We start from the raw sequence: 27,563 nt of genomic DNA, 5'->3' as shown, positions 1-27,563 counted from the left end.
CCAACTCGAACGGAACAGCGGCGCTCAGGAGTAGGAAGCTCCAGCGATGACGAGTATTTGTTTGTGGGTATCAACGACACGCATGTTGACGAACAACCACCGATGCGCATGATGATTAAACTGGAATCCGGAAAAGATCGATATCAAGCACTACTTGACAGCGGCTGCTCGCGTAGTATTATCAGCACAGCTTTCATGCAGAAGCTGCACGCAGCAGGGTCGGAGCTGGAAAACACCGCAGTGGGCTTCAAGTTAGTCCAGGGAAGCGCTTCTAGTGAAGGCGCCATGACGGTTCGCTGCCGTATCCCTTAGCTCAAACGTGATACATTGATAATTCACAAGTTCGAGGTGCTATCATCGCTACCAGACGACATGACCATCGGCCGCGATTTAATGAGCGCCCTCGGTCTAGTAATCGACTTCAAGAACGGACGAATCAATTGGGACGGCAGTGAGCTCGTTGTCCGCACGACTGACACCGCCACGGAGGGTCCAAATGCTGTGGCGAACGACCATGTACTTGAGAATGATAATGAGTTTCTCGCTGGAGATGATACGAGCGTCTCACCTACAGATTTATTGCCGCAGCACCTGGAAGAAGCGCTGGAGCATTGTTACCTGAAACTACTCGAGGAATACATGGATCTGTATGGCGGTAGACTCGGCAGAATTCGCCTGGATGACTACATTCTCCCGCTGAGTACTGATTGCATGCCATCGCACGCTAAACCTTACAGCATTCCACGCAGTCAAGAAGAAGCAGCTCGTCGCGAGATAAAGCGTCTCTTCGAACTGGACGTCATCGAGCAAATTTACGGGTCCGAGGCGGCCGCACCCGCCTTCTTCCTGAGCAAACTCAGCGGAGCGTTGCGCCTACTGGTCGACTTCCGCCAGTTGAATCGATTTTTACGCCGCTCGCCATACTACGTGCCCAAGATACGTGAAATCTTGCTCAAGTTGGGGAAAGCCAAGTGCATGTCCACTCTGGACGCTAACATGGGGTACTTTGCGCGCAGGATTGCCTTGCAGAGCCGTCATGTTACCGCGTTTTGCCTCACATTTGGGAAGTTTCAATTTAAACGTTTGCCGATGGTAATCTCCACTGCGCCCGATGAATACCAGGCGTGCATGGAGAAAATCCTGGGAGACCTGGAGTTTGTCATCGTTTACCTTGACGACATCCTCATTTTTTCAGAAACTCCAGAAGAGCACCTGGAGCACTTGCGGATCGTGTTCGACCGCCTCCGACAGTACGATGTTACCTTGAATGGCAAAAAGTGCCACATTCTGAGGGATCATGTGGATTACCTAGGTTTCACTCTTACACCGCAAGGCATCCAGCCGCAAGCCAAGAAGGTGGAGGCTATCCTACTTATCTCCGAGCCTCGTAACAAACGCGAGTTGCGGCGCTTTTTGGGGATGATCGCGTACTACCGCGACATGGTCCCAAACAAGTCGGCAATGACAGCTCGACTCAACCGGTTGACGTCCAAGAATATTCCATTTACCTGGACTCCAGAAGATGCAACAGCTTTCAACAACATCAAGACAGCACTAGCTCGCAGCGTACTGCTAGCATTTCCCGACTATAGCCGTCGCTTCCACGTATTCGCCGACGCCAGCGGTTTTCAGATTGGTGGCATTATATTGCAAGGCAGGAGAATTCTCGCCTGCTTCTCCCGATCAATGACCGACACCCAGCGCACATACTCCACGATGGAGTGGGAGTTGCTGTCAGTAGTGGAAATTCTCAAGGAGTATAGGACGATGCTACTCGGATTTCCTGTGGTAATTCGCACCGATCACAAAAATTTACTCTTCCCGCGCGAAACATCTTTGCGCGTGAAACGATGGAAACTACTCCTGGAGGAATATCGACTCCAAGTTGAGTACGTCCCCGGTGCACAAAACATCGGCGCTGATGCTTTTTCGCGCCTCCGTTATGACTTCGTGAAATAAGTGGTAGAAGATGAGCTTTTCGCAGTGGAAGATGAAGAAGTTGCAATCGATGGAGCAGTTGTCAAGAAGCACCAACTTGCTGATAAATCGTGTAGCGCCACAATCACCAAGTTAGAGAGAAAACAAGCGGATCCAGACTACACGCTGCGCCCTGCTCTTGGAACGGTCTTGCTGCACCACCAGAACAGGATTGTGGTGCCGGAGTCGTTGCGCCAAGACCTAGTGGAGATGTATCACTCGTACTTGCTGCATCTTGGTGCTGAGAAGCAATACCACACGATGTCTGCCTTCTGGTGGCCGGGTATGCAACACCACGTGACGGACTATGTGAAAAAATGTACTGACTGCAAGAGAGCAAAACTACACGGCGGCAAGCAAAAGTACGGGCTCCTACCACCAACACCGGCCTCTAACACAGACCGACCATTTGACGTTGTTCACGTTGATCTACTTGGCCCAATCTCTGCGGATTTCTATTGCCTCACGGTGATCGAGCAACAGTTTAGATGGCTTAAGTCATCGTTCAACGCGGCAAGACATCGAAAGTCACCGCGATTAGCTTCGAGCGGGTCTGGTTGTGCCGTTATCCGCGTCCCAAGAACGTCGTGCATGACCTCGGAACCGAGTTCACAGGCGATGAATTTCAAGCCTTGTTGAAGTCGATGGCGAGTAAAAGCAAGCGGATCACCGCCAAGAATCCGCAGGCAAACGCTATATGTGAACGTGTTCACCTCGAGCTGATGAACACCTTGCGAGTACGCCCAGATTTGCAAGATCAGCTGGAAACCGCACTCGATTATGCTGCGTACGCCATCCGTGCCAGTTATCACACGGTGCTGCGGGCATCGCCCGCGCAATTGCTGTTTGGCGAAGATATGCTAACCCGCCAACTACACTTCGCTAATTGGAATTTCCTCTCCAAGCAGCGCTTCATGGCGATACTGCAGGAAAACAATCGTGAAAATCTGAAACGCGTACAGCACTTCTACCGAGTTGGAGATACTGTGATGCTGCGCATTCCTGCACGCGAAAGAAAGAAAACAGACCCAGTCTCGAAAGGTCCATACGTGGTCAAGGAGGTATTCGACAATGGAACGGTGCTCTCGACACGGGAACCGCCGAGTACCGTGCCAACATCCGACGGATTTTTCCCTGTTAAGGGAACTTCATCATCCTGGCATCGGGGAGAATGACATCATTCCGCACCCTGTCGTCGCTTAGGCCTGTCCTCACTGGCGCAAGAGGCAACCCAGACCGATCTTGTGGCGACTGCATTCATATGTTCAAACGAAGGCCTCCTCTAGGGAGCGCCCTGCATAAGTAGCTAACGCCAGGGTAATCTCAGTTCGCATTTCGCACAGCTCAACACAAGTGGCTTTGGCAGGAGGTTAAAGCTTCCCTCCATCTTCGGTGGCGTCTTGTTCACCTCCATTGACGAACGAGGCAGTGGAAGGGGAAACATTAGTTCCGCGGCTCTCCCTAGATTCATTCCCAGAAGCTTCAACGGCACATTCCCCGTAGACACGTTCGCCATTGGCACTGGTGCACTCACTACCGGAACTTCTCGATGCTGCTGCGGGACAGCTGGAGACGCCGTCCCAGGCACTGAAGGCGGTCGTGGAGGTTGCAGCACTGGAATGCCACCAACACCAAGCCCAGAAATAATAACCGGTCCCGTCGTAGGTGTCGACTCGGCCATCATCCTGCCCGCTTCAGATCCCGCCGGACTCCCAACAAATCCGTTATCGAGAACCGAGACATTACAAACTTTCACGTCACTGCAAAATCGCTCCAAATTTGGGCTCACAACCCTAGCAGCTTCTTGAAGCTGCTCCTTGCAGAGGTGTCGACGCAAAATCACAAGCAAGAACTCGTTCTCGTCCCACTTAGCAAAATTGGGATTGAGCTGACACTGCAGTGAACTTCTTTAGCTAAGCTACTTCAACTAACGGGCGGGTGAAAAAGCTATGAGTTTCTGTGCTTGAGCCCAAGCTCTCATAGTACAGCCAGCGGTTCAAGCGGCTTTCACCCTGCTTCACACGCCAGTTCTTCCATACCAGCATGTCCACGCTGTTCCACAGACACGCCACCTCTCCAACTGAGCAGTAACGCGTACCAAAGTCGTGCTGCGTACGAAGAAGCTCTGAAATTTTGAGGATGACATGTTAACAAAAACTGTTAAAATGTCTAAATATTGCAGGTGCGTTGAGATCGACGATAATTTATCACTTACAGTAATATGAATGACCATGATGGATTGCTCAACCCAGGATCTAACGTGGGCTCAATTGAAGACCACGAAGCCAGCTTATTACTTTATAACTTTTGCGTTGGTGTTTCTTCTTTTCCTTTCAAAACTTGTGTGGTTTTAACTACGAAGGTTAGACTTCTATACGCACACAAAGACAATTTCGTGGCTAGCAATCCTGCGAGTTCGCAACCAAAGACCGGTAGCGCTTAACTATCAGATACGGATAACCGGACACCAAAATTCTCTGGATTTATATCCAGAGACCAACTTGACCACATATATTTATCTAGAAACCGATTGAAATAGAACCTGCTTGGACTCGCGAGGACAATATTTGCCGTGCATTCGGCGGAGGCGTTTCGTGAGCCAAAGGAAAAGAGTGACTACTCTGTCGCTTCTAAAGGTTCGTTCATACAATCGGTACCGTTACCGAATTAAAACAGTCTAAACTAGCCCGGAAGGCAGCCTAAACACAGATAATTAAATCTCCAGGTGGAAATAAATTGAGAAAAACTAGCCGATATATTTTTTTTGTGGCATCCATTTATCATTGCATGTTGTTTCTGTCGGTTTGACCCAGTTTTACCCTTTCAAATTGTTTCACACAGCGATCCGTTGAAATTTGCGAACTTCACACGCTTCATTTGCGAAGCAAGCACTGACACCCAAAGGTCAATACAAGGCAAAATTAAAGAGTGATCTACTTGTACTAGCCGCAGGGTCACTGCACTTGCAAGATATCGGTTTGCAGAGGCAAGTTGATACTACTTTTTTCTAGAACCCAACATCTCTAAAACTACGCGCTTGATCTATTTCGTCGCTTCATGTGGGGCTGATTCGACCCGTGAACAAGATTGCTAAATGTACGGCAGTAAAGATTCCATGTATGTTTGGGAAATATCGGGTATGAAATGATATCTGGAAAATATCATTTCATACCCGATCATATGGTCTGATAATGATTCCTCCAATCTGATTCGTTCCATTAGCACCCGGGGTTGGCCCCTCGAATGAGGTTTGGACTTGTGCTGCCTATCAAACGTTGTTGGAGCGTCAGTCTTCAAGGTGTGTGGCTAACTGGAGCCGTTTTATCTCTATTTTATAGTTTGTATCCTATAATATCAGAACATGTTGTTGTTCATTGGTCCGCTAGTATCTTAGTGGAGGCTTCAGAATAAGGGTTCTACTAACAGACTAAGTCTATACAACTACGTGCATGACTGTATCTCTAATATCAATTTCTAGTATCTTTCGATATGTAAACACAGAAGCGTATTCCCAGCTAAGTAGAAGACGATCTAGTTGTAATCTTCTCCGGATAGGTCAACCTTCACGGATAGTATAACTATCCAAAAGGTTAGTGTATAAATCAAGCCGTTAAAATTGAGCACGGGGGTGTATCTATATCGTGTTGAGACTAGCATTAATAGTCAAAAGGTTACAACGTCGTTTCAGGATAGTTATCAGCATCGCACACAAGAGTATATAAATTTGCAGCAAGACCCACAAAAACGCCTGATTGGATCAAAATATTTTTTTTTCCTTTTTGCGGCAGTGAGCATTACTGTCTTCCTGGGTTATTTCCTATATTATAGGAAATAACTCAGGAAGACAGTAATGCTCACTGCCGCAAAAGGAAAAGATATTTTATATTATAAGAGTTTAAGGGAAATGCCCGTAACCGAAGACGTCGGTCATGATCGTAGTGTAGAAATTCCCGTCTTCAAATTGCTTCCTTTTTTGGGTATGTGCAAATCTTGATAATATTTTGTTAGTAAAGTCTAGCAGCTTCTTCGTGTTAGGCTTTAACCTTCATTCCCAATGTAAATCACGAGCAAGCCCGCAGGCACACCGCAGGCGGCTTAGGGGTAGCCATGGACGATATTCTCACTTTTCAATAGAGTCGGTGTTTCGACTTCACTGTTGAAATGGGTACGTTTGCGCGCATTGTGATCAGTTGACCAGTAAAAGCAGAGCGACTGCATTTGTACCGATTCCTTTTTTTCGTTTCAGCTGCACTTATGGAGGCTTGAACAGCGAGAATCATTTTATGTGTCAAGTCAGTATTTGTAGTTGTTCTGAGACTCTCCTGTTGGCGGGCTGATGACAGCTCACCTCGGTTAGAAATCGTTCCGCGTAGCTATCGTGGTCCTTTCGAGCCCGGATTGGTCCGCTCATTCGTGCCTGCCGATATCGAGGTGGAGGAGCAATTATCGCGTCAAGTTCGGTTTCTAGTGGGATTGAGATAGTTAATCATGTGAACGTGGCTTTGATATGAACGTACTATATAGGCTGGATGAAAACTTTTCAATAGTGTTTCCGCGATATTCATCTTCTTATCAATTTTGGTTTTGCGGTACACAAATGACGACACGGCATCAAGGCAAGTTGGCGAGTACAGCAGCGAGTGCATTGGTGAGTGTCTAATTTGACTCTATATGACCGGGTAGTTTGGACTGGTTCTGAGTTGGTCGTCGGCGAATACTCGTAATTCTTGAACGATGTGATAGATACGAGGAGAAAATTTGGTCTGCGTCAGCAACGCAGCACCATCGAACATTTGTTTTACTTTTGGGGTAACATCGTGCTTGCTAGCTATTCAGTTACTTGCTGTTTTGTCGCTGGAAGATATGACCGACATCAGACGATAGCAAAACTGGACCAAAGCACCAAGAACTTGTTTGTTACGTAAGTTACTAAATTACCGAAGCGTGACCAGCTAGTAGGTAGAATCAACCGAAGATAATCAGAGATGAATTGTGCCTTTTCAGAGTTGGCGCGTATAGGAACAAGAAATTCTGCTTTGATCTCTTCTAAGACATCAGAAGCTCGACAGGTACTGCAACCTTGACGTTTAAATACAAATGGTTTTACAGGTTTGATATCATGATCGATACTTTTAAACCAGTTGAACACGATACAGAATTTCAAGTTGATGTTCAAACCAAGGTGCGATAGCAAAAGCTTGGCATCCAATTGCTTGCTGTGATCGGAAAAAGGGCTACCACTTCCAACTTAATATAGAAAGGATTTTCATATGAGTGTTTAATATGACTGCCATCAATTTCATACTCAGGCAATATATGATTTTGGCGTTTTATCAGTACTCTAATTGCAATGAATGCTCTGAAACGCGCTTTGCTGTCTAGCAGGCAGCAAGTACGAGAACCCTGATTTGGAGCAACAAACAATCATAAAAAGCTCGCCAAACTGTCGTAACCAATGTGCTGCTCAGCCAAGGCTATACGGTCAGCCAGCGCGATACTAGCGCGTGGTACACGCTAGATTTTTTATTGATGAAATGGATGAAGTTAACTCTTTGTTCTGATTCAACAACGCGTGCAAATGACGATTCACAACCCGGAACGATAGAGGCTTTAAATCCACTAAGATCATGAATTCGACTGACCGAGCACGCCAGGACAGAATCACACAAATTCACATGAGATAAATCCATGCAGCTAGTATACCAAGTACCGGTAGGTATACCACTCAGGTTAGATTTTTTTTAATATTCTTTCAATGCCGCTGTGCCAGGGACACAAACCAAGTGCATGTATTACCCTAACATTCCCACGACATAAAATATCCATGTGAAACACCCAGTTTGATTGATTGCGCTCATTAAAGGCAACATCTTTGAGGAACAGGCCGATCGATTCAGCCGAAATGAAGCAGTCGTGGAGTTTAACTACATTGAGCCCATGCCTCGCACGTAGATTCAACAGGTACATGCGGTCGAGTCCGACTAACCGCCACAGGTCGTGAAATTATCTCAGGGTCTATTTATGCTAAAGGGAGTTCAAAGCTCCACTGTTACGTGCTGAATATTTTCCTCATCGATAAAAATGATGTTGTGGGTATTGCTGCGAATTTATCTAATCTTGTCGGCAGTGTCCCGTCGTTAGAATCCCCGGTAGGACTCTGGATATTAAACCAATTGTGAAACTCCAGTATATGGTATGAAACCATCATACGGTCCGTAACCAAATTTGTAGTTACTGAACCAGCTTTGGTAGAGATTATTAAGAGCTAACAGACGCAGGAAATCCTTCTATTATTCCGTCAATACTATTCTAGTTTTATTTTATTTTATTATATTTGTTCCGAACCCTATTTCTTTTGCCACAGCAAGCTACAAAGCAATGCATTACTGACAAGCTGTCATCGGAACTGGATCATTAATGTTGCGAGACATTGACAAAACGCAGCATCACCTGTACTTGGACAATCGATGGATTACGCTACATCTACTTAAGCATTTATCAGTGATTCATTATTGGAGTCCGCCGCTATCCGTAAAATATAATCTATTCCAATACCTGTATTGGACTTTAACCATGTTTCTGTGATAAAATGTTCAGAAATCAGGGTAAGTAACCCAAAAAAATCGTTTTAGAATATACAATCGTCTGAAATCCTCCAAAAAATTTACACAAATACTTATAATTGTTATTATTGGATTCCTGTTTTACGGAATAACGTTTTTTTCGCCCCTGAGATTCAAGGGCAATTAATACTTAAGTATTTGATTGATTTTCCTAGCCCTGCAAAGAAGAATCAAGTGCAGTAGATCCCCAATACCCTGCCCTACCGTTGCATTTGAGTGCAGTTCCGAAATCTACCCGCACCCCATCCTCCTCATTGCTGATCTCGTCTATTCTCTTTTGCTTCTCTCGACGAGAAGGTATATCTCCGTCCGTTGCTTGAGTTTTGGCTTCATTACCGACAAAAGCGATTTAACGAAGCTCATCACTCAATGGAGCCCGAGACAGACCCCAAAATGTAAAGGTTGGCTATTCATGGATGTGTAAAGTGTTTTATAATACGTCACGGATCTGAACGGCTCCTTCGAGGAGCGCGTTTGATGCAGGTAGTTCTCAGAATCAAATCTCCATAACCGAGCAGCACCAGCGAACGCGTCAGCACCAGAATCAAACACAACTGAGTTGTTCAGTACGTCGAACGCGGTATGGAACAGTGCAAACATTGATGGCACCATTGCACTATCGAGTGGTGTAGGCATCAGCCTTCATACATCGGTAACGCGCATCGCTGCCATATTCTAGTGCTATATGGTGCTTCTTAAGGAATCAAATGTTGTTGCAGATAATTGACTTAGATGGTGCCAGTATTCCGAGCACAAACGTAGGTGATCGTCAAAAGTCTATGCGATTTAAAGATACGTCTGTGACTCCACAGCCATGATATACTATATCCACTGACGAGTCTTTGTCGCACCGGACTTAAAACACTGATCGTTAATTCTCCTTGGAACTCATAGCCAACACAACCAATGCAGAGCCGATCTAAGTTCTGTAATTGCACGCCCTTATTGCAATAATGTATCGTCCGCTTCCCACAACGAACTTTTACTGCATCTCCATCACAAATAAGGCTAGCAACACCGCCAACAACATGTCTACTGTCATGCGGACTCAACCCGTTTACACAACGATCGTGCATTCATTCAGCGAGCACATGGAGAGCACAACCCAAAAAGGAGAGACCTCGCCACAACATAGTACCTCCGACATAGTGAGCTTGAAAAGATGGCTTCGTAGTGGCGGTGTTCATGCAATAAGCTGTGGTTTGTGCCTGCGGCTGGACTATTCCGCAAGTATTTTGTCCCCATGACGAACATCGACGCATAACAGAAAGCAAGGTATGCACTTGCTTTTAGCCGAACTCAAGTGAAAACCCTAAACATTGCACTGATACGCAAAATGCGAACGCGCAATTCAATTATCTTCGAATCTGGATACCATTAATCGCGTTTCGACGCCAGTACTTGCCGTACTCGAGCAAGACTTTTGCGAACTTGGGGTCCTGCTCGTACACTTCCTTCGGCACTCCCTTGAACAAATACTCTTGGAGACGTTTGTAGTCCCATTTCCCCTTCTTCCAGAAATAAAACTTCATTTTCTTGGGAATGGGCAGATTCCCTGTCGTCTTACCCAGAAAGTTGAACAAACTCGTCTGGACCCCTCTCTCTTCAGCGGAAGTGTCGTCACCTGTCGTCCCCGTGGTTCTCAAAAGCCTCTGCTGTGAATTGTCGGCAAGCTTGTTGTCTTTGTATTCATGCGTCCCCATTGCCACTCCGGTTTTTGCGATAATGGCAGCTACAAGTACCACGAACATGAAGAAGCGTTTCATGTTGCCTATTTGCTGAGTTACAAAGCTGGTAGTTGGTAGTTGGTATGACGCTTTGTAAACTAGTGATTGGAGTGGCGGTGTGTGTGTGTGCTGAGGAGACAATTGCGAAGTGAGCTCACTTGGCTAGAGTTTATGTCAAGTGACTTTCCAGAAAGTCAGCATCCGCATGCTTCCCAAGAGATAACTTTAAAAGGATAGGACACCCTTTATTTTTCGCATATCGGCCAGAATTCAAAGTATGTCACATAACACATATCTTACGAGACTTATACATTATCATATATAAGACCCTTAAAACTCACCGGTGGGAAATTGCGGTTTCCGGCTAATTCAACACTACCTCTGCACTCAAAAACACTGCGCATACACATTTAATACATTCTGCGATCAGAATAAGGGGCGCTGTTTATCATTTGCGAAACTTTTCGTGCAGTGATGCCTCCCTCCGGGAGGCAAGTTAGCTGCATTAGATATTTTTCCTGTGTTTGTCTTCAAAAATCCCAATCAAACATCGTCCATACCCTCGTAATGAGAGTAAATACATATTGTCAAAAGAGAAAGAATCGATCAGTACAAAACGATGGACGTGGCTGCTTGCACGCATTGAAAAAGGTAACTTTGAATAAATATGCCATCATGCGTGTCGTTGGAAGCAAAGTGGCCATAACAGATTCAGCGCGAATATACACTGAAACAAAAAAAAGATAGCCAACTCGGCTTCAAAGTTGGGTTAACCATAAAAGCTGGTTGGCTATCCTTTTTTCTTGTTTAAAATCGAGCTGTAGCACATGTTTACTGAAGTATGTATTGATTCTGATTTGGCCCTAAGCCGGTGAACTTGGTGCTATGGGCCCGCGTACATGAGTAGAAAAAAATGCTATAGCAACGAGTGCCTCCGATTCATTGGCTGGCTCACCAATTGCATTTGTTTACGTCAAAGCGAAGTACATGTAAAGCCAATTATTCGCATAAAATCGCATGATAGACGATCATCGATTGGGCGATTTGTGAGGGAGGCTATTAATATTGGGTGATTTTTTCTGTCATGATATTTGAAGTACAAATAGGCTTTTGCTTTCCAACTGACTTTTCAATTTTAATGATAGCGAAATCTTCCTAAACGCATTTCACCTCTAACACCCTGAAAAATCCAGAGAATAGATCGATTTTTTATTTGAAAAACATCAAACATGACACAATGCCAGTGCGTTTTTTTTCATCTACAGATACGGGCGTATTTGAGTTCTCCCCATACTTAAAATAATCCACCTGTAAATTTAATCTTTCTCTTCCGACGAACTTGCATAAACTGTTGATGGTGAACGTGATAATATCACGTTCACCATCAACAGTTTACGGCTAAAACTAAACACCATAATCATATTTCCTATCTGCCATCCTGCCTTCCAACTGACTATTCAATATTAATGATTGCGAAATCTTCCTAAACTCATTTGACAACTATCTCCTTCGTGCCCGCACTGCCATAATATTGCTATTGACAGTACAACAAGCAGCATGACTCGTTTGATTTTTTAGTGGTGCTACCTTCCTGGCAATCGGCGAAGCAATGAGGGAACCAGGGAACGGAAGCAACAAGCTCACCGACAACACACACCAGATCTATTTGAGAAGCACGAGGACGACCGAAAGCATTTCAAACGCTGAAGAGAGAAGGCTCCAGAGTAGTTTGTATGGGATGCTGGGTAAGGCTGCGACGAAGTTGCCTTTGCCCGAAAAACTGAAGTTTGTGATCTGGAGGAAGGCGGGTTAGGATTACAACATTCTCAAACAGAAATTGTTCAAGGGAGTACCGAAGGAAGTGTACGAGAAGGATCCTAGGTTCGAAAAGGTCTTGCTCAAATACGGCGAGTACTGGCGTCGAAACGCTGTTAATGGCTACCCGATTCGAAGCTGATTGATCACGCGCTTTCCGTATCCGAGTTTTACTTGTCAGTACCCGGGACCGAAACACGTACAGTATAGTGGATTCGCGAGCACAGAATACTGTTTACTGAATGACTACGCCACCGACGTTATGAAGCTAAGCAGAAGCAGAATTCACGGCTTTAAGACGAAATGAGACAAACGTTTGTGTGACGAATTTCTTGAGTTCATTGGTGTCGAACTTATCGTAGACCGTGAAGCTGTTCTTCGTGGTGACGATTTCGATGTGGTTGTCGAACCCTGGAAGTTGCGACTGTGACTATATACACGCAACAAGCTGCCTCTTCGCTGTCAAGTTAAATCTAACTACAGGCTTTAAAACACAGGTAAATAATCTGATCGGACTCGAGGTAGAATCATGCTACTGATCTAAGCGCCGAAGAGTTTTTTGCGAAGAAGTCACTCTTCAGCCGGGATGTCGTTTGTGGTATTGCCAGACTCCTTCTCGCTAAAAACTACATGCGTGGTCCTGGGAGCTGACGACAATCTACGATCCCAGCACTGACCGATTTGGCAATGAAACCAGATACACGTTAGCCTCCTTTAGCAAATATACAATTATCATTCAGGCGATTGATGTGGTGCACATTCATGAGATTTAGTTTGGCGGACATGGATTTGGGTCGGGCAGAGTACCTTCAGCAGTCGGGTTGGCAGTCTGCCAGTTGATTGCTACATATATTGTCTGGAGAAAGCGGTCGGGTCGTGCGTGCTCAGGCTGCCAATTGAGAAATGATTGTATTGCTTGAGCGAGTCGGACTCGCAACACATCTCTTGTCCGTTGGATGGCAAGCTTACTATCAAAGGGTGGGGTCGCTTGCTTGTGATCAGTAAGACGGATCCACGCTGCAATCCGTGTCTGTATTCGCACGTACAAAAAAACCGAGTAGTAAGTTTTTGAGTCTGAGTCATCAGAAAATTACTCGCATAAAGTTTGGTGCCCATACGAGATGTTGGAGGTCAGAGGGAAAAGAAAGAGTTATTAACGAAGAAACTTGTTGGAACTAAGTGTGCTAGGGATATCTAAAGTCGCAGGAAGATATTAAAAGTCAGGCTTCCGGTGGTTCTGCTTTACTTATTTTTTGCCCTTACCACTTGCATGCAAAGCGGATCGAATGCCAACTACTGCATAAACATCCGATCACACGTACATCGACTTGCTGTGTTCGTAAGGAAACTTGCAGCCTTCTCGCCGACCGATGGTCACTGCTTTGACTTTGACATTCTTACTGTTAGCCAGCACGCTAATCCCATTGGTACAATGTACCATGCTGCGTGTCGATGTTGCTTGGTGTCGATGAGTGACCTGCTGCAGTGCGCATTGGTCGTCGGCACCAGCGGGCACACAGTTGCACCTTGACGGGACGATGCCCGGAGTGCTGACCAGGCTATTCTCCAGCACCCATGGGGTGGCAGTGGCGCGTTTCCAAGCTTGGAGAGGCTTTTTGAAGCATTATTAAAATAATACGAAACACCACCAGTAGTTTTGTGATCATTTGCTCGATCGCTGCAGCTCAACGTTGAGCTCAACGCCAGCAACATTTAGTAATGATAGTCCTGCTATTTTGAGCTGAAAGTGACAACAAAATAGTACGCCAAGATTGTGTGCTAGACGATAAGACTCAAGGAAAATGGGATATTTCCTGATGACTCACCATTAAATACAATTTGTGCTTGTCTCTGCGACCGTATGAGTGACTTGAAGTGGCGCTGACTCGCGCACTCTGATTGGTTCGTTCTGTGCTGAATAGCGAAAAGTGAAGCGGTGATGAGTGACCTTGGGGAAACAAGCGGTTCCTCCGGTCTGCGCCATTCCAGTGGTTCCAACTACAGGACGTGCTGCATGACTATGACCCCACCTACGAGCGCAACGTAGTGCTCCGACATGCCTAGTGTTCACAACTCAATTAGCCTCCCCAAGCACAACCCAAGCAACTCCGCATCGATTCGCGTCGAGCAACATCAGCACTAGCAGCAATGGCTCCCAACCAACAGACTGCCAACGCGACTGCTGAAAAGCACGCTGTTGGACCCAAGCCCATGTCTGCCAAGACCATCGCCATCCTCAAGGCCACCGCCCCCGTCGTCAAGGAGCACGGCACCGAGATCACCTCCACCATGTACGGCACGATGTTCTCCGAGTTCCCGGAGGTGCAAAATCTCTTCAATATGTCCCACCACCGAGTAGCCGGCGCCACCAAGGGTGGAGCACCCCCCGGTGTTTCGCGTCAGGCTACCGCGCTTGCCAACGCTGTCATTGGCTTCGCTGCCAACTGCGACCAGCTCGGTAACCTCGGTGATGCCGTTCCGCGTATGGTGCACAAGCATGTGAGTCTAGATATCCGTGCCAAGCACTACCCAATTGTCGGTGGATGTCTGCTACGTGCCATTAAGACCGTCCTTGGTGACGCCGCTACCGACGAGATCATTGACGCGTGGAAAGAAGCCTACTGGTTCCTTGCCGACCTCCTCATCCAGGCAGAGGACAACCTGCGCGACGAGTTCGAGAACATGCCAGGTGGTTGGGCTGGATTCCGCGACCTGCGCGTCTCTCGCAAGGTCAAGGAAAGCGACGAGGTCACGTCGTTCTACCTCGAAAGCACCGATTCGTCCAAGGGTCTCATGACGTTCAAGCCTGGCCAGTTCCTATCGCTCAAGTTTGACAACCTCCAGAATGGCCGCTCCATTGTGCGCAACTACAGTGTGTCGTCTGCTCCAGGCCAGAACTTCTACCGTATATCTGTCAAAAAGGAGTCTGGCAATGCTGCCAATGACGTTCCTGCTGGTGTAGTCTCGTCACACTTGCATAACGATGTCAAGGTCGGTAGCATCCTGCACGTGGGTGTACCGTGCGGACACTTCTACCTTCAGCCTTCCACTAAGCCGATCGTGTTCATCAGCGGTGGTGTGGGTTTCACCCCACTACTCAGCATGCTCGAGTCACTTGTGGCATCGTCAGCGAAGAAGCAGCCTGTTGTGTTCGTGCAGTACGCTCGTAACCCCAACGTTCGCGCATTCGGCGAGCACATCGAGAGTATCGCCAAGAAGAACGACTTCGTCACCGCGCATACAGTCTACGGCAAGTTCGACATCAACCAGCTCGAGAAGTTCCTGTCATCGAAGGACTGCGAGTTCTACTTCTGCGGCCCTGCTGGCTTCATGACGGCCGTGTTCAAGTCGCTCAGCAAACAGTGGTCTGTGCCCGCGACTCAGCTGCACTACGAGTACTTCGGCCCCACACAAGATATCGGCGCTGACAACTCGACGAAGGGCCCACCGTCCGCTTGTCCGTTTGCCACCTTCGACTACCACACACGACTGATGAGCAGCCATGACAAGCCGTCACGAACGGGTTTGATGGTCGCAGCTGCAGTTGCCACGTCCGCCGTGGTTCTCACGACGCTTTTACGATCGAGAAAGTAAGCGACACATCGATTTAGGTGCGTGCGTTAGCGCGCATGTTCGAGTTCGAGTAGGCTATTATCTTACTCCAATACAGGATCCATTCGCTTTTGTAGTCTCCAAGTTGAAGTCGAGTGTACCCATTTCATTTTTTTGCTCAAAATTATGGTAGGAGCACTAATTATGTGTTTCACTTTATTTTACGATGGGGAAGCGGAACCGCTGGGACTCGGACTCGGACTCCGGCGATGAGCGCGCCTCGAGGCGCAAGCAGAAGCTTCCCAGTCGCAGTAAATCTCCATCCAACTCCGCTGATATCTCCTCTCTAAATGCCAGCACTTCCAACGTACTTACACACTCTACAGCCGCTGCAATCGCCCTTCCAGATGACCCAGCGAGACACAATTTTTACCTTTTGGGCTGCCGCAGCGTCGATTGCTACGCGCGTATCGGTAAAATCGACGAGGGCACATATGGTGTCGTGTCCAAGGCGCGAGACAAGGAAACGGGCGACATCGTGGCGCTTAAACAGGTAAAGATGAGCGCTGATGTTAGCCAGGAAGGCTTCCCCATCACGGCATTGCGTGAGACCAACGTGCTGCTAGCTTTGGACCACCCGAACATTGTTCAGGTGCGCGAGATGGTGGTGGGGTCCACACCTGATAAGATCTACATGGTCATGGACTACGCCGAGAACGACCTGAAGAACGTCATGCAGACCAAGATGAAGGCTCCGTGGCTGCAATCCGAGGTCAAGTACCTGCTGCACTCGCTACTGAGTGCTGTGGCCTATATGCATGACCGCTGGTACATTCACCGCGATCTCAAGACCAGCAACTTGTTGTACGATGCACGAGGTGTGTTGAAAATCTGCGATTTCGGACTGGCACGCAAGTATGGCTCACCATTGAGAACTTACACGCAACTAGTGGTAACGCTGTGGTATCGCTCACCGGAATTGCTGCTTGGAGCCAAGAATTACTCGACGGCGGTGGATATGTGGTCGGTTGGTTGTATTTTCGCCGAGATGTTGCTGATGAAGCCACTGTTTACAGGACGAGGAGAGCTCGACCAAACTGATCAGATCTTTAAGCTGTTAGGAGCGCCGAACGAGGAGAACTGGCCAGGTGTCGATGAGGATGTACCCGATGCAAGTGTGAGTGTACGTGGCAAGTGGCCAAAGCACTCACGACTGCGAGATAAGTTCCCCCTAGCTGCTACGTTCTCGGGTAGTGGATGTTCTCTATCAAAGGCAGGGTTTGACCTGTTGAGTCGGATGTTGGCTCTTAGCCCACGTAAGCGCATTTCGGCCAAGGATGCACTGGCACATGAATATTTCCAGGAGTCTCCTCCACCCAAGCAACAGGAACTCATGCCGACATTCCCTGCATAGAACAAGACTAGTTGACTTCATTTGCGCTACGTGTTACTTTCCCACTCAACCACTTTGACTCGCTTCGTGTTTTTTGTAGAACGGTCACACTTGCCCACATGCGGCACCACCTCCGTCGCTGAGGAAGTCCAGATATGCTTGGTCCTCGAACCGACTGGGTAGGAATGCGTCCACATGGTTAGCGAGGCCACATCCTTCCAACTTCTCGCCCATGACGTGTGTGGCAAGCAAGTGTCCCGACGCTGCGCTAGACATGAGGCCAACTCCACTCATTGCAGACTGTAAGAACACGCCACCGACGGTGTTTGGTGCTGGTCCGATTAGTGGCAGGTTGTCCAGCGTCTTGCAGTAGTAGCCACCACTGACGTAGAACGAGTCCCGCACTTCAGGTCGCGTCAGATACGACTTTACTTGAGGGAACATCCTCGTAAGCCCGCGAACACAGACTTCGGGGAATCTGCAGTAGCGTTGTTAGTCTCAAGTGCATAGTCTTCACACACTAGAGTTAACTCACCTCCTGTCCAAAATGTCTTCAACTGGGTAGTGCGCTGGCACGGGCTCGATATCGTACGTCCAGACTGCCATCATCTTATCCCCATTATACGGACGCACATGAACTCCTCCGGGGTATTCCTTCAACATCCGAGCAGCTGATGGATCCGCCATGATTTCTTTACGGTCTTCATCCGAAATCTGCAGCAGAACAATGCCAAGTGAGCTTCTTAATCAGGGTCAACTAGCAAGATTTTTCAAGATACCTCGAGCTTGCCCATCGGGTCCGAATCGAATGTCAACGGCATTGTAGGAGGTAGCACACGATCAACATCGTCGACGATAGCTCGGCAGTGCAGTTCATTGATAATAGGCACGTCAAAGCTCGACATGTCCCTTTGCTTTAGCATTTCCAGCGTACTCTCGAACAACGGACCCGTTGCAAACACCACCTTAGGAGTCGCCACTTCCAGTGTATCTCCATTATGCATCGCCACTTTAACGCCACTCACATTGCCACCAGTAGCCGCAAAATCAGTGACTTTGCCCTGTAGCACTTCGGCTTTCGGACAGTACTCGACTGCCTTGTTAAGCTCATAGTTGGCTACTTTAACAGGGTTCAGAGATCCACAACGACGCACATGCAACGCTGCTAAAGCGAAAGAATCCTTGAGATTGGGGAAGGCTGCCGCAACGTTATCGATGCCCACGAGTAGATCACTGCCGTCCAGATCGTACTGCATCTCCTCGGTGGAGAACCGGTAGCCACTGAGCTTGTCATTTGGCTCATGTACGCGCAGCTCTCCGCCTCCATGACGCTCTAGGTTCTTTGCTAACCGCTTGAGTTCCTCCATCTTCCCGGCATCCTGGGTCACGAACAGATATCCGTTGCGGTTCAAGCCCAGAGCATTGTTGGTTTGCTTGCAGATGTTGTCCATCTCGTCGATCGAGTGCACCACGAGCTCCCTCATAGGCGTCTCAGCATCACTAGGGAACCAGTTGCGGTAGCTGAAAGAACCGTTCGCACTGGTAAGCGACAACGGAGGTAGGGCATCCACCAGCAGTGCCTTGAAGCCACGATTGCGAGCATTCAGACGTGCCAAGTGGTAGAACGCCGAGCAGCCTGCCACTCCTGCACCGACCACCACAACGTCCGCCGAGGCCTTGCGCAACATGCTTAACTTCAATTCTTCCGACCGCAAATCGCCAACTGACCGACGTGATGAGCGTGAAAGGTTGCAAGGGAGATCTCCATTGCGGTGGTGCACTTCAAGGAGATTCCTTCCAATCATTCAGGTCGTCCTATCCGAGTGCACGTCTGAGTCAGACATTCCCGGTACATTTTGATCGACACTGCAAGCGTCATCAGATTCTGCATGACAAAGCTATCGTCACTATTCCTCAGAGCAATTTGCTTCGGGTAATGCGAATACATGATAGATAAAAAAAAAAAGATGGCAAAAGGATAGTAGTTTTGTGTTTTGTGCATCAAGTCAAGAATATGGTGTTGCCTTGTGTGTTGAGCACAAAATGGCGTCACCTTTTCGTACACTTACAACTTGCTGGCAGCGTCGATGGTGTGGCTCTTGGCGAATTCGAGGCCCTTGCTCACGCTGTCCTGCGGCGAAATGTTGTGTTCGATCTGGCCCACTTTACCGCCGGGTAGCACGATCACGTGCGAGCGCTCCACACGCGTGCCATCGTTGATGGAGCTGCCGAAGTAGCCGATAAGCTGGTGCTTCGGATCCGACAAGAATGTGTACTTGTACTTCTGCGACTCCTTCCACGCGAGAAGCTCGGCGGGGGTATCCGCGCCCAGGCCGTACACGTCGAATCCGGCGGCGTTGATCGCCTCCAGGTTGTCGTTGTATCCGCACGCCTGAGTGGTGCAACCGGGCGTGTCTGCCTTCGGGTACATGAAGAAGATGGCGCCGCGGGTCTTGAACAGATCCTGGACCTTGACCGTAGCCGAGGCGTCCGTCTGCAGCTCGCCGTCGAAGGTCACAGTGTTGCCCACAGCGAACTTCTCGGTGTCCGTGGGCTCCTCCTCTTTGGTAGGTTCATCTTCCTTGGGGGCCTCTGCACCGCTGCTCTTCTTGACAAACTCGACAGCGCGGCTGACGCTGTCAGCAGGAGAGACCTTGGCGGCGATATCGCCCACAACGCCTCCCTTAAGAATGACGACGTGCGATCGCTGCACCTTGTTGCCAGGCAGTGAACTGCCAAAGTACGAGATGAGCTTGTGCTCCGGGTCACTTAGTAGATCGAAGGGCAGACTCTGCTTAGTCTTCCAGTTGGTCAAAGACTTGGGCGAGTCACCGCTTAGTCCGTAGACCGTGAAACCCGCGTCCTTGATGGTCTGGATGTTGTCTCGGAAGCCTACACAAAAGCAGGGTGAGTGTTTTGGTTGGTTTAACATAATGAGCAAATCTTAAAGGCTGGGAATCTTTCCACGGACGCACCACAGGCTTGTTTGGTGCAGCCGGGCGTGTTGGCACGAGGGTACATGAAGAAGACAACGCCCTGGTCGCGGAATGTGTCGGCGATCACGACCTCCTTCTCTTCCTGGTTGACCAGCGTCACATCCGTGGTCACAGACTTGCCCACGGCCAGATCGCTGGCGGCGGTCGTGGGCTTCTTGGCCGGGCGTTTGGACGCATCTGCGGTGGCCGAGCGCTTCTGCGGCAGCTCAGCGGCGGATGACGAGCCCGAGTTCGTGCGGCTGCGAGTGGACACCATGGGGAATGAGTAGCTTGGAGGAACTTGGACGAGGGCTTGACGTGTGCTGGCGTAGCTCTTCGAATGCTCGTCACCATCCGGATCGCTCGAGGTTCCATGGAGGTTGCAGGAAGGTGACCAAGTTGAACCAAGCTTCAACTAGTGTGGGCCACATGGGCCAATCACAGTATCACGCAAACCATTTTGAAGTGGGTTAAACTATCGTGGGTTTTTGTAAAATTGGGTGGTAACCGTTAATCTTTAATGTGGCCCACACAATTTTAGACCGTTGCGTCACTGGAACCCTGCATCTGGATTCGTCCAGCTCACAGCGTTTCGCCATTGTGATTAGCGCAGGCATCGCTGTTGTCCTTGCAACGGCAGAGCGCTCTGACTCCATCTCCTTAGCTGCCAATGGCCGACTTGAAACATTCTCCAAGAAGACATCAAGCTGCCAAGCTAGTTTTCTCAATCGTTTGCTTAAATCATAGCCATGCAGGCCTCGCAGCTCTTCGAATCTTTCATCTCGGCTTTCATGAACGTCCCGCAGGTGGATGGCCGCAATGCGCGCGTGCCGGTGGACCTGAGCGTCACCTCCAAGAAGGCCCGCACCCGCGTGCACACCAAGCAGAACGACGGCGCCTATTGGGCCTCCGTTCCGCAGCTGCCCGTGACAGCATCGTGCAGATAAACATCTCGCGACCAACAACCTGCTATCGGATCTCTGCAAACGTTGTGGTTGCGTCTGTGCGCCGACGTCAAGTGCGACACTGCTCCCGATCGTGTGCTGGTTGTATTTTATTTACTTCCCAGCTTTAGTCTCCCCGCTAGACTTTATCTAAATCGTAATGAATTGTAGATTGCATTGACGTTTTGGCTTCGTACAGATAGTTGAAGTGGATTGGTTTCATTTGCATGCGATGCTTTGCTTATTTCAGAATACACAATGCTACTTGCATCGAATATGCATACAGGAACTTCAATCAGCCTCAGTTCAATTGTGACGAGGCAGTTCCTCAGTCAGCAAGCACCGGGTAGGTGGCAGCGGTGGCAACACCGCACAGGTTGTCCTTCTGCGTGATCTTGATGTAGCCGTCCTCACCCCAATGCGTGCTCCACGAGTTCTTAACCTGTACATACAGCTTGGTTAGTTTGAGTCTAATCAAAATACCAACACTCAAAACAACCTTACCAGCGTGTACTTCTGGCCGTTGTGTGTGGTGACTCCGACCGCAAGAACCGAGTGGTCGAGGCTGTCCAGGTCGCTCTTGCACTCAACATCGTCGTAGTAGCCGCCGCCATAAAAGTAGAAGGACGGCAGCGACGCATCGATGGACACGGACAGCGGACCGATCGTCGCCAATGCATCATTGAGAGCTTGCACGCTCGTGACATTGACAAAGCCTTTCATGCGTCCGATCGCATTGTCGACGTTGAAGTGACAGTAGTCTGGTGCGTTGCGATACGCTCCATACGTTGCGGTGGTTTCGAGTCCACCATTGGCCATGATCCACTCATACGCCTGGTAGTCTAAGCCTCCGTCGCACGCGTTGTTGCCATAGTCCCATCTGTCAGTATACACCATAAATTAGCGATACAACTCAATATTCCATTACGGAAAATGCACATACGAGCAGTCCAGGAGGTTCTGTTGGGACATATTGTACAGCTTTTTCTGTTGAGCGAACAGAGCACCCTCCAAAGCGCCAGTCGTGCTAGTTACAAGCAAACAAAATTGTAATTGGTAAGATACGAAGAAGCATCATCAAAACGGATATTGCGAAGGATTTCGTACCCGAACGTCCAGCAAGACCCACAAGCACCTTGGTCCTTCACCGGCGTGACAGCTCCCTTCGTCCTCCAGTCCATGTCTCCAGGGTCCTCGAAACTCGTAAGCTCGTGCACAGCCATAGCACCGTTATCCTTGGCGCGTTTAACTCGCGACGGGCGATGCAGTGCCAGCCTCTCTTCGTGGCTTAGATCAGCGAACTTATTCACTTCCAGGTGATACGGCAGCCCCTGTCAATCACACCCACCAATTAGTATGTACGTCTTGATTATGAAACCAGCTCTTTCGTGTACCTTGCGATTCTCTCCATTGATGAAACGCAGGTTATGATGGAACGTTGCCATGCGTTGAACAGCCTCAGCGTCATCGTTATACTCCTTATCATGACTCGCAGAGAAGTTGTCGAAGAGCTCCTTCTTCACTGTTGAGCCTTCAGGCAGGAGCATGTGAATCTAACCAAGCAAGAAGCACGCATCAGTTTAAAACAGCGTCAACCCACATAATAATTGCATTAATAATGCACTTACATCTTGTTTGGGATTGCGCGACGGACCTCCATCGTCACCGGGCCTCTCTGTGCAGTTCATTGAAGCTGGCAGAAACGAGAAAATATCCTCGTCCACTGGACCTTCGCGCACGTAGATGTAGTCCAGATAGTATTCATCAATGTGGCTGCCACCAAGCATTCCGTTGCGTCCCACATAATGGAATCGTACTGGACGTTCAGTCTTTTGATCCACATACAGCGTGTACTCTCCCAACAATCCATCTTGCGTAGGTTCATGGAGTTTGGTGACGAATTTCCAGCTGAAGCACGGTCGACCTTCCACTAAGAACACGCCGTGTTGGGGTTCGAAGAGCGTCATATTGGGGAAAATGTGCTGCAACGACTCTGATCCAAACTTGAAGCATTTGCGTTCACGAATGACCGGGATGATCTGGTAGCTGGTTCCACTGGTGTTGAAGATGTACACGTCGGTGCCTCCATAGTAGCTGAGCTTCTGCAGACCTTTGGCTTCGTCCACGTGGACGTACAGAGGCTCTACCATGTTCATGTATGGCATATTGAAGTTGACGCTGGCTTCATATTGCGTCGGGAACATCGGTCGCTTGGTGGGCGAGAGGTGGCTAGCGTCCTCCACGGCGCGTAGGATGGCCAGAACGGCGATGAACCCGAGGATGCCTGTGGTCAGAGCGATGATGGCGCACCAGATCCTGCGCGACTTGCTACGCTGTCGACGGAGCACAGCACTCTCATGCTTCTCCAGGCGATGATATTCCGCGTCAGAGGCTGGGGGATACACGAATGAGCAACTTCAAGTCAATGAAAAAGCTAGAAGGAGAAAGAGATATGGGGCGAGCAAAGTATGGTTCGAAAGAGTAGAGAGCGAGGGTTTACATGGAAGCAGGCTTTCCGAGGCACTAGCCTCCAGGTCGTCGGAGGGGAGCGTCGTCTTGGACTTCTTCTTGCCCATATCAGTTCACTTGCCTTTCGTTCGCTTCTTCTCGGAATTGATATGAAGATCGCTGGCTTCAATTATCGGATTTTGACCAATAAATGATGCTAAAGAAGTATTCGTGGGTGGGATTGGTGGAAATACATGTTTGGCCGTTGAAAAGTAAAAAAGCAATTGTCGCCTCAAGATGAGCTCCTTGCGGAGTGTGCTGCGACCTGCACAGCGTGTGCTGCGACCTGCACAGCGTGTGCTGCAGTCGACGACTGCTCCATCAACGCAGCTGACCGTGTGTAATTTGAGTTCTTCGTCTTCTTCGCGCTTCGACCGGACCGCAAAGCTGACGGATGAGAGCGTCATGGAGCATCTCGTGTGTCCCATCTCCAAGTACCCGTTGCGGTACGACGCCAAGCGCGGTAGCCTCGTGTGCGACGAGATCAACGTGGAGTACCCAATCTGGCAAGGAATCCCTATGCTCGTGCCCTCTGAAGGACGCATTATCAACAGCGACCACCACTAGGAGGTTAGAAGTCTCCAACTGATGGCAAGAGCGAGGGACACAACGTAGATGCAGACAGACAGGAGACGAGAATAATAAGTTGTTATCATGAAACGCGTGACTGCCGGGGTTTTGTCTGTGCAGGGCATTGGAGACTTGAACTTGGTTCTTGTTGCCGGGGATTGCTGGAATATATCTACTGAATTACCAGCTCCGACGAGGCTGTCTATTGACTTGTTACTCGCCGACTTGCCGTCGCCTTTTGAATTCTTCTCTACGTACAGAGCTGCAATCCCGTTTAGTACACGTGACGCGCCGATCGTCGAGGATTGCGACGCACTGGAACGCTGGCAGGTTCCTTCCGTCGTTCTCTTGAACGGGAGATCGGTGTGCTAAACTCTTCGTCAATACGCTCCAGCTCCATGCCTTCTTCCAGTTCCTCCGTCGCCGGTGACATCGGATGGTCTGAATCTGAGTGTGCTACTTCAAGACGCGAATCGGTCAAGGGTTCGCGCACAAATTGATACCGCTTCGGAGTCTCCAGCACGGCAGAGTTGTCGGTACTTTCAGGGGGCGGCGTCGTTGCCTGCTGCACGGCTCGGTTCTCAGAGCTAGTAGTTGTTGAAGCTTCCGGTTCCTGGGATTCAACTGGAGAGCTATCGTCCGTCATACTTTCAGTATTGTGGGGCTTCAACGAGAAGTCTAAACAGTCAAAGACAAGCAAGCTAGCGTTAACACAACAGCAACAATCATCAATCACCGCAGTGTTTATCTCACCGTCCGGCGAGCCTGCAGCTTTCGGGGGAGTTAAAGAGGTGGCAGCGAAGGTAGGGTTGATCTTGGACCGAACTGGCGGCGTGCCAAGCGGACGGCGATCTACACATAGGAATTGATGCGCATCAGTTAGCTTTATAAGCGTAAAAAAAATCAAACCAATGAATTAGTCTTTCTTACCGCCAAGCGGGGACACCAGAGGCTGCAACGGGGTAGAAGGTGCGCTGGAAGGCTTAGCTGGAGACGATCCAAAATTAAGGGCTTGGCGAGCAATACCGCGGGATGTAGTAGATGTCTCGACAGGGTTCGGCCGGGTGAGCGCGTGCAGGGAAGAGTCTGGGCTCGAGTCGATGGACCCGATACTAATGTCTGTAGCGCTAGCTTTTCCCTTCCCTTTGCCTTTCGTTGGTGTCGGAGTCTTCACGTCAGCTACAAGCGGCGCAGGCGACTCAACAGATCGCGTTGTAACACTAGACCCTTGTCGAGTCGAGAAGATGCCTGGCGAGTAGTCGAACTCGCCAGCCTCTGCCATTTCCTGGAAGTGTGTCAAATGCTCCGTCTGAGCCGAGACGAAGGCGCTCGCGGTCGAAGCCATCTCTTTCTCCTCACTGTGGATATCTGTGGTACTTGGTTTGTCTTGTGTAGGAGCAGGGGATGTTGGTGTTTCGTGATCCGATGCATCCTCCATCTCCTCATTCTCCAACACAGCCGGCTTGGCGTGACGATGTGGATCTCCCGATCGCACATTCCTACTTTTGTGCGGGTATGACTTCGCGGGAGGCTCAGCGCACATGTTTGACAGCAACGACGCTCGGATACGCAAGCTTGGTTGGTTCAACGCAGCCATCGCGATCTCAGTATCACCACGAGACATAGCTCGAATCAGCGCCAAGTGTTCGTGATGAACATCCCAGGCCTGCTCATACTTATTTCTGAGAATATAGTACATCACGAGGAAGTCTACGCGCTTGATGCTCTCGTCTCGAAGAACATCCTCGTCCTCTACGATATTACTCTCCATCATGTAAGTATGGAAGAGCTTCTCCTCCGAAGGCAACAGCGTCACTCCCTGAACCAGTTCCTTTAGCCGATGGCTCTTCATCAACCAGTTGAACAACAAGTCCAGCAGATCCGAGCGCTTTTGACTGCGGATCAGCGATAACGCACGTTCCCACAGATCCAACTCCAATGAAATAACAACAACCAACTCCGTCGCTGCTGGCGGAGATTGCTCTAACTCGACTCCAAACGTGTTCCACACTTTCCACGCCACGAGACTCTCACCTCGATGGACCAACGTCTCGAGCAAATGAAGAATCAGATCGGCTTCCAGGTCGTATTTCTGGTGTAAATGCATCGCGCTCGATTGCTGCAAAAGACCAATAGCATGTTCGTAAATGGCGGCCACCTGGTCGTCCCCCGAAGTCTTTACTACAACTGCGTTCTCCACCAGCCATAGAGCCAGCAACGTCAACTTCATATCATCACGCACATTCAACTGAGCTGCAAGAGAATCAGCCAATGAGCGCATTTTGTTCGCAATTCGAGCACCGCTTTGTGTATGCTGCTTCCACACACTCAGATAGGCTCTATCGAGGCAGAAATACAGCAGCAATGCCACCTGTACTCGAAAATATCCTTCAATAGGCTCGCGATCCACTTCGTCGCCGTAAAACTGAACCACATCTTTCTGGATTGTCGGCGTTCGCAGCAGCTCCAGCAGCTGTCCCAGTTGGGTAGGTGGACAGCTTCCTCCAAGATTTTCCAGCGAGATATTCGCGCTCTTCATCACGTGCTCAATCAACAGCATTGGTTCCTTTAATCCGCCCACAGATGATAGCTTATTCCCGTAAATTTCCTCAAATTGTTCGCGGTACGTGACGCGCAGTGACCTCGCTTGGCTGTAAAACGCGTTGTACATCTCGCTGTCCGCTGTAATTTCGTTCTCGTTAAGCCACAGCATGCAGTTGCAAGCGCATGTGACGCTCTGTGTACGAGCGAGCAATTGCAGCAAGTTCTGGATGCCTGCAGTAGTTAGTCGCATGAGTTCCGTATCATTCAGTCCGTTGCCGTCAGCATCGACTCCGTTGGAGCTATATGCAGCCTGACGAGAGCCTTCTTTAAGCCTCTCCGTTAGTGCAATCAAGATCATACGCAAACCATTTAGCTGCCGCAGTTCTTCCTCCACAGCTTCTAGTTGGGCATCGCGTGGTGACTCGCGGCCGCTGTACTGCTGCTCACTGATCATCTCGTTAACACCCTGCTCGATGGCCTCAAGACGACGACGCGCCCATTGCTGCACTGCGATTGGCTCCTTCAGCACGTAGTTCTTGACACCAGCAAAGGCGCCTTCGGGCTGTGATTGTGCCTCCTCGGCCCGGATATAGGACACCACGAGGTGTGTCAGGCCGCTCTTTAGGCAGACGTCGAAGAGAGCGCTGCGCTGTATGAGATGCTGGGCGCCAGAGTGCCCTCCATGCAGCGAAGCGTCCACATTGGCGCGACGGAAGACACCCGATACAGAGAAGAACTCGAAGGTCTCAGCAGGCTCCACGAACGGCTGCCAGCCGAACTCGGCGAAGCGCTCAAACACCTGCAGAGACAGAGATGCAATAGCGAGCAGTTAGAAGCTACTGAGAGAGGGTGGACGACTAGAGCGGGACGCACCGGAAGGAGCATCATTCTTTCCCCTCCAACGCGGCTTGTGCGCCAAGAGGCTCCCACGCTTG

At 49.3% G+C, this 27,563-nt stretch overlaps 11 protein-coding genes across 11 annotated transcripts; 4 read left to right on the top strand and 7 right to left on the bottom strand.

Annotated features, from left to right (window-relative positions):
- Positions 1 to 3,283: 3,283 nt before the first annotated feature.
- On the bottom strand, positions 3,284 to 3,661 carry PPTG_08172 (hypothetical protein; the record flags this gene model as incomplete). Its single annotated transcript, XM_008903107.1, has 1 exon — positions 3,284 to 3,661. The coding sequence occupies one exon, from the start codon at positions 3,659 to 3,661 to the stop codon at positions 3,284 to 3,286; it is 378 nt and encodes a 125-aa protein (XP_008901355.1).
- Positions 3,662 to 3,890: 229 nt separating this feature from the next.
- On the bottom strand, positions 3,891 to 4,488 carry PPTG_22322 (hypothetical protein; the record flags this gene model as incomplete). The annotated part of the gene is made up of 2 exons (XM_008903362.1): positions 3,891 to 4,102; positions 4,479 to 4,488. 2 exons carry the CDS (start codon positions 4,486 to 4,488, stop codon positions 3,891 to 3,893), a joined length of 222 nt encoding a protein of 73 aa, XP_008901610.1.
- Positions 4,489 to 9,001: 4,513 nt separating this feature from the next.
- Positions 9,002 to 10,542, bottom strand: PPTG_08171 (hypothetical protein). The gene has a single exon (XM_008903106.1). It carries the CDS (start codon positions 10,364 to 10,366, stop codon positions 9,956 to 9,958), a length of 411 nt encoding a protein of 136 aa, XP_008901354.1. The 5' UTR covers positions 10,367 to 10,542; the 3' UTR covers positions 9,002 to 9,955.
- A 3,533-nt stretch (positions 10,543 to 14,075) lies between these two features.
- PPTG_08170 (hypothetical protein) lies at positions 14,076 to 15,852 on the top strand. The gene has a single exon (XM_008903105.1). The coding sequence runs from the start codon at positions 14,291 to 14,293 to the stop codon at positions 15,734 to 15,736; it is 1,446 nt and encodes a 481-aa protein (XP_008901353.1). The 5' UTR covers positions 14,076 to 14,290; the 3' UTR covers positions 15,737 to 15,852.
- Positions 15,853 to 15,919: 67 nt separating this feature from the next.
- On the top strand, positions 15,920 to 17,722 carry PPTG_08169 (CMGC/CDK protein kinase; the record flags this gene model as incomplete). Its single annotated transcript, XM_008903104.1, has 1 exon — positions 15,920 to 17,722. A coding segment is annotated over one exon (1,189 nt), but the record flags the coding sequence as incomplete, so codon positions are not given.
- On the bottom strand, positions 17,117 to 18,874 carry PPTG_08168 (hypothetical protein). The gene is made up of 3 exons (XM_008903103.1): positions 17,867 to 18,874; positions 17,623 to 17,801; positions 17,117 to 17,565 (listed from the first exon to the last, which is right to left on the bottom strand). The coding sequence occupies exons 1-3, from the start codon at positions 18,773 to 18,775 to the stop codon at positions 17,193 to 17,195; spliced, it is 1,461 nt and encodes a 486-aa protein (XP_008901351.1). The 5' UTR covers positions 18,776 to 18,874; the 3' UTR covers positions 17,117 to 17,192.
- Positions 18,875 to 19,049: 175 nt separating this feature from the next.
- Positions 19,050 to 20,595, bottom strand: PPTG_08167 (hypothetical protein). Its single transcript, XM_008903102.1, has 2 exons — positions 20,063 to 20,595; positions 19,050 to 19,979 (listed from the first exon to the last, which is right to left on the bottom strand). Exons 1-2 carry the CDS (start codon positions 20,337 to 20,339, stop codon positions 19,153 to 19,155), a joined length of 1,104 nt encoding a protein of 367 aa, XP_008901350.1. The 5' UTR covers positions 20,340 to 20,595; the 3' UTR covers positions 19,050 to 19,152.
- Positions 20,596 to 20,637: 42 nt separating this feature from the next.
- Positions 20,638 to 21,292, top strand: PPTG_08166 (hypothetical protein). The gene has a single exon (XM_008903101.1). The coding sequence runs from the start codon at positions 20,733 to 20,735 to the stop codon at positions 21,135 to 21,137; it is 405 nt and encodes a 134-aa protein (XP_008901349.1). The 5' UTR covers positions 20,638 to 20,732; the 3' UTR covers positions 21,138 to 21,292.
- A 42-nt stretch (positions 21,293 to 21,334) lies between these two features.
- On the bottom strand, positions 21,335 to 23,582 carry PPTG_08165 (hypothetical protein; the record flags this gene model as incomplete). Its single annotated transcript, XM_008903100.1, has 7 exons — positions 21,335 to 21,448; positions 21,511 to 21,886; positions 21,950 to 22,033; positions 22,114 to 22,337; positions 22,401 to 22,559; positions 22,635 to 23,398; positions 23,507 to 23,582. The coding sequence occupies 7 exons, from the start codon at positions 23,580 to 23,582 to the stop codon at positions 21,335 to 21,337; spliced, it is 1,797 nt and encodes a 598-aa protein (XP_008901348.1).
- A 154-nt stretch (positions 23,583 to 23,736) lies between these two features.
- PPTG_08164 (hypothetical protein) lies at positions 23,737 to 24,281 on the top strand. Its single transcript, XM_008903099.1, has one exon. It carries the CDS (start codon positions 23,752 to 23,754, stop codon positions 24,079 to 24,081), a length of 330 nt encoding a protein of 109 aa, XP_008901347.1. The 5' UTR covers positions 23,737 to 23,751; the 3' UTR covers positions 24,082 to 24,281.
- A 77-nt stretch (positions 24,282 to 24,358) lies between these two features.
- Positions 24,359 to 27,516, bottom strand: PPTG_08163 (hypothetical protein; the record flags this gene model as incomplete). The annotated part of the gene is made up of 4 exons (XM_008903098.1): positions 24,359 to 24,762; positions 24,838 to 24,936; positions 25,015 to 27,427; positions 27,502 to 27,516. The coding sequence occupies 4 exons, from the start codon at positions 27,514 to 27,516 to the stop codon at positions 24,359 to 24,361; spliced, it is 2,931 nt and encodes a 976-aa protein (XP_008901346.1).
- Positions 27,517 to 27,563: the final 47 nt, after the last annotated feature.

The sequence above is a fragment of the Phytophthora parasitica genome (genome assembly GCF_000247585.1).
Source record: "Phytophthora parasitica INRA-310 unplaced genomic scaffold supercont2.15, whole genome shotgun sequence".
Lineage (NCBI taxonomy): Eukaryota > Oomycota > Peronosporomycetes > Peronosporales > Peronosporaceae > Phytophthora > Phytophthora nicotianae.
This window is presented reverse-complemented; position numbering and strand designations above follow the sequence as displayed.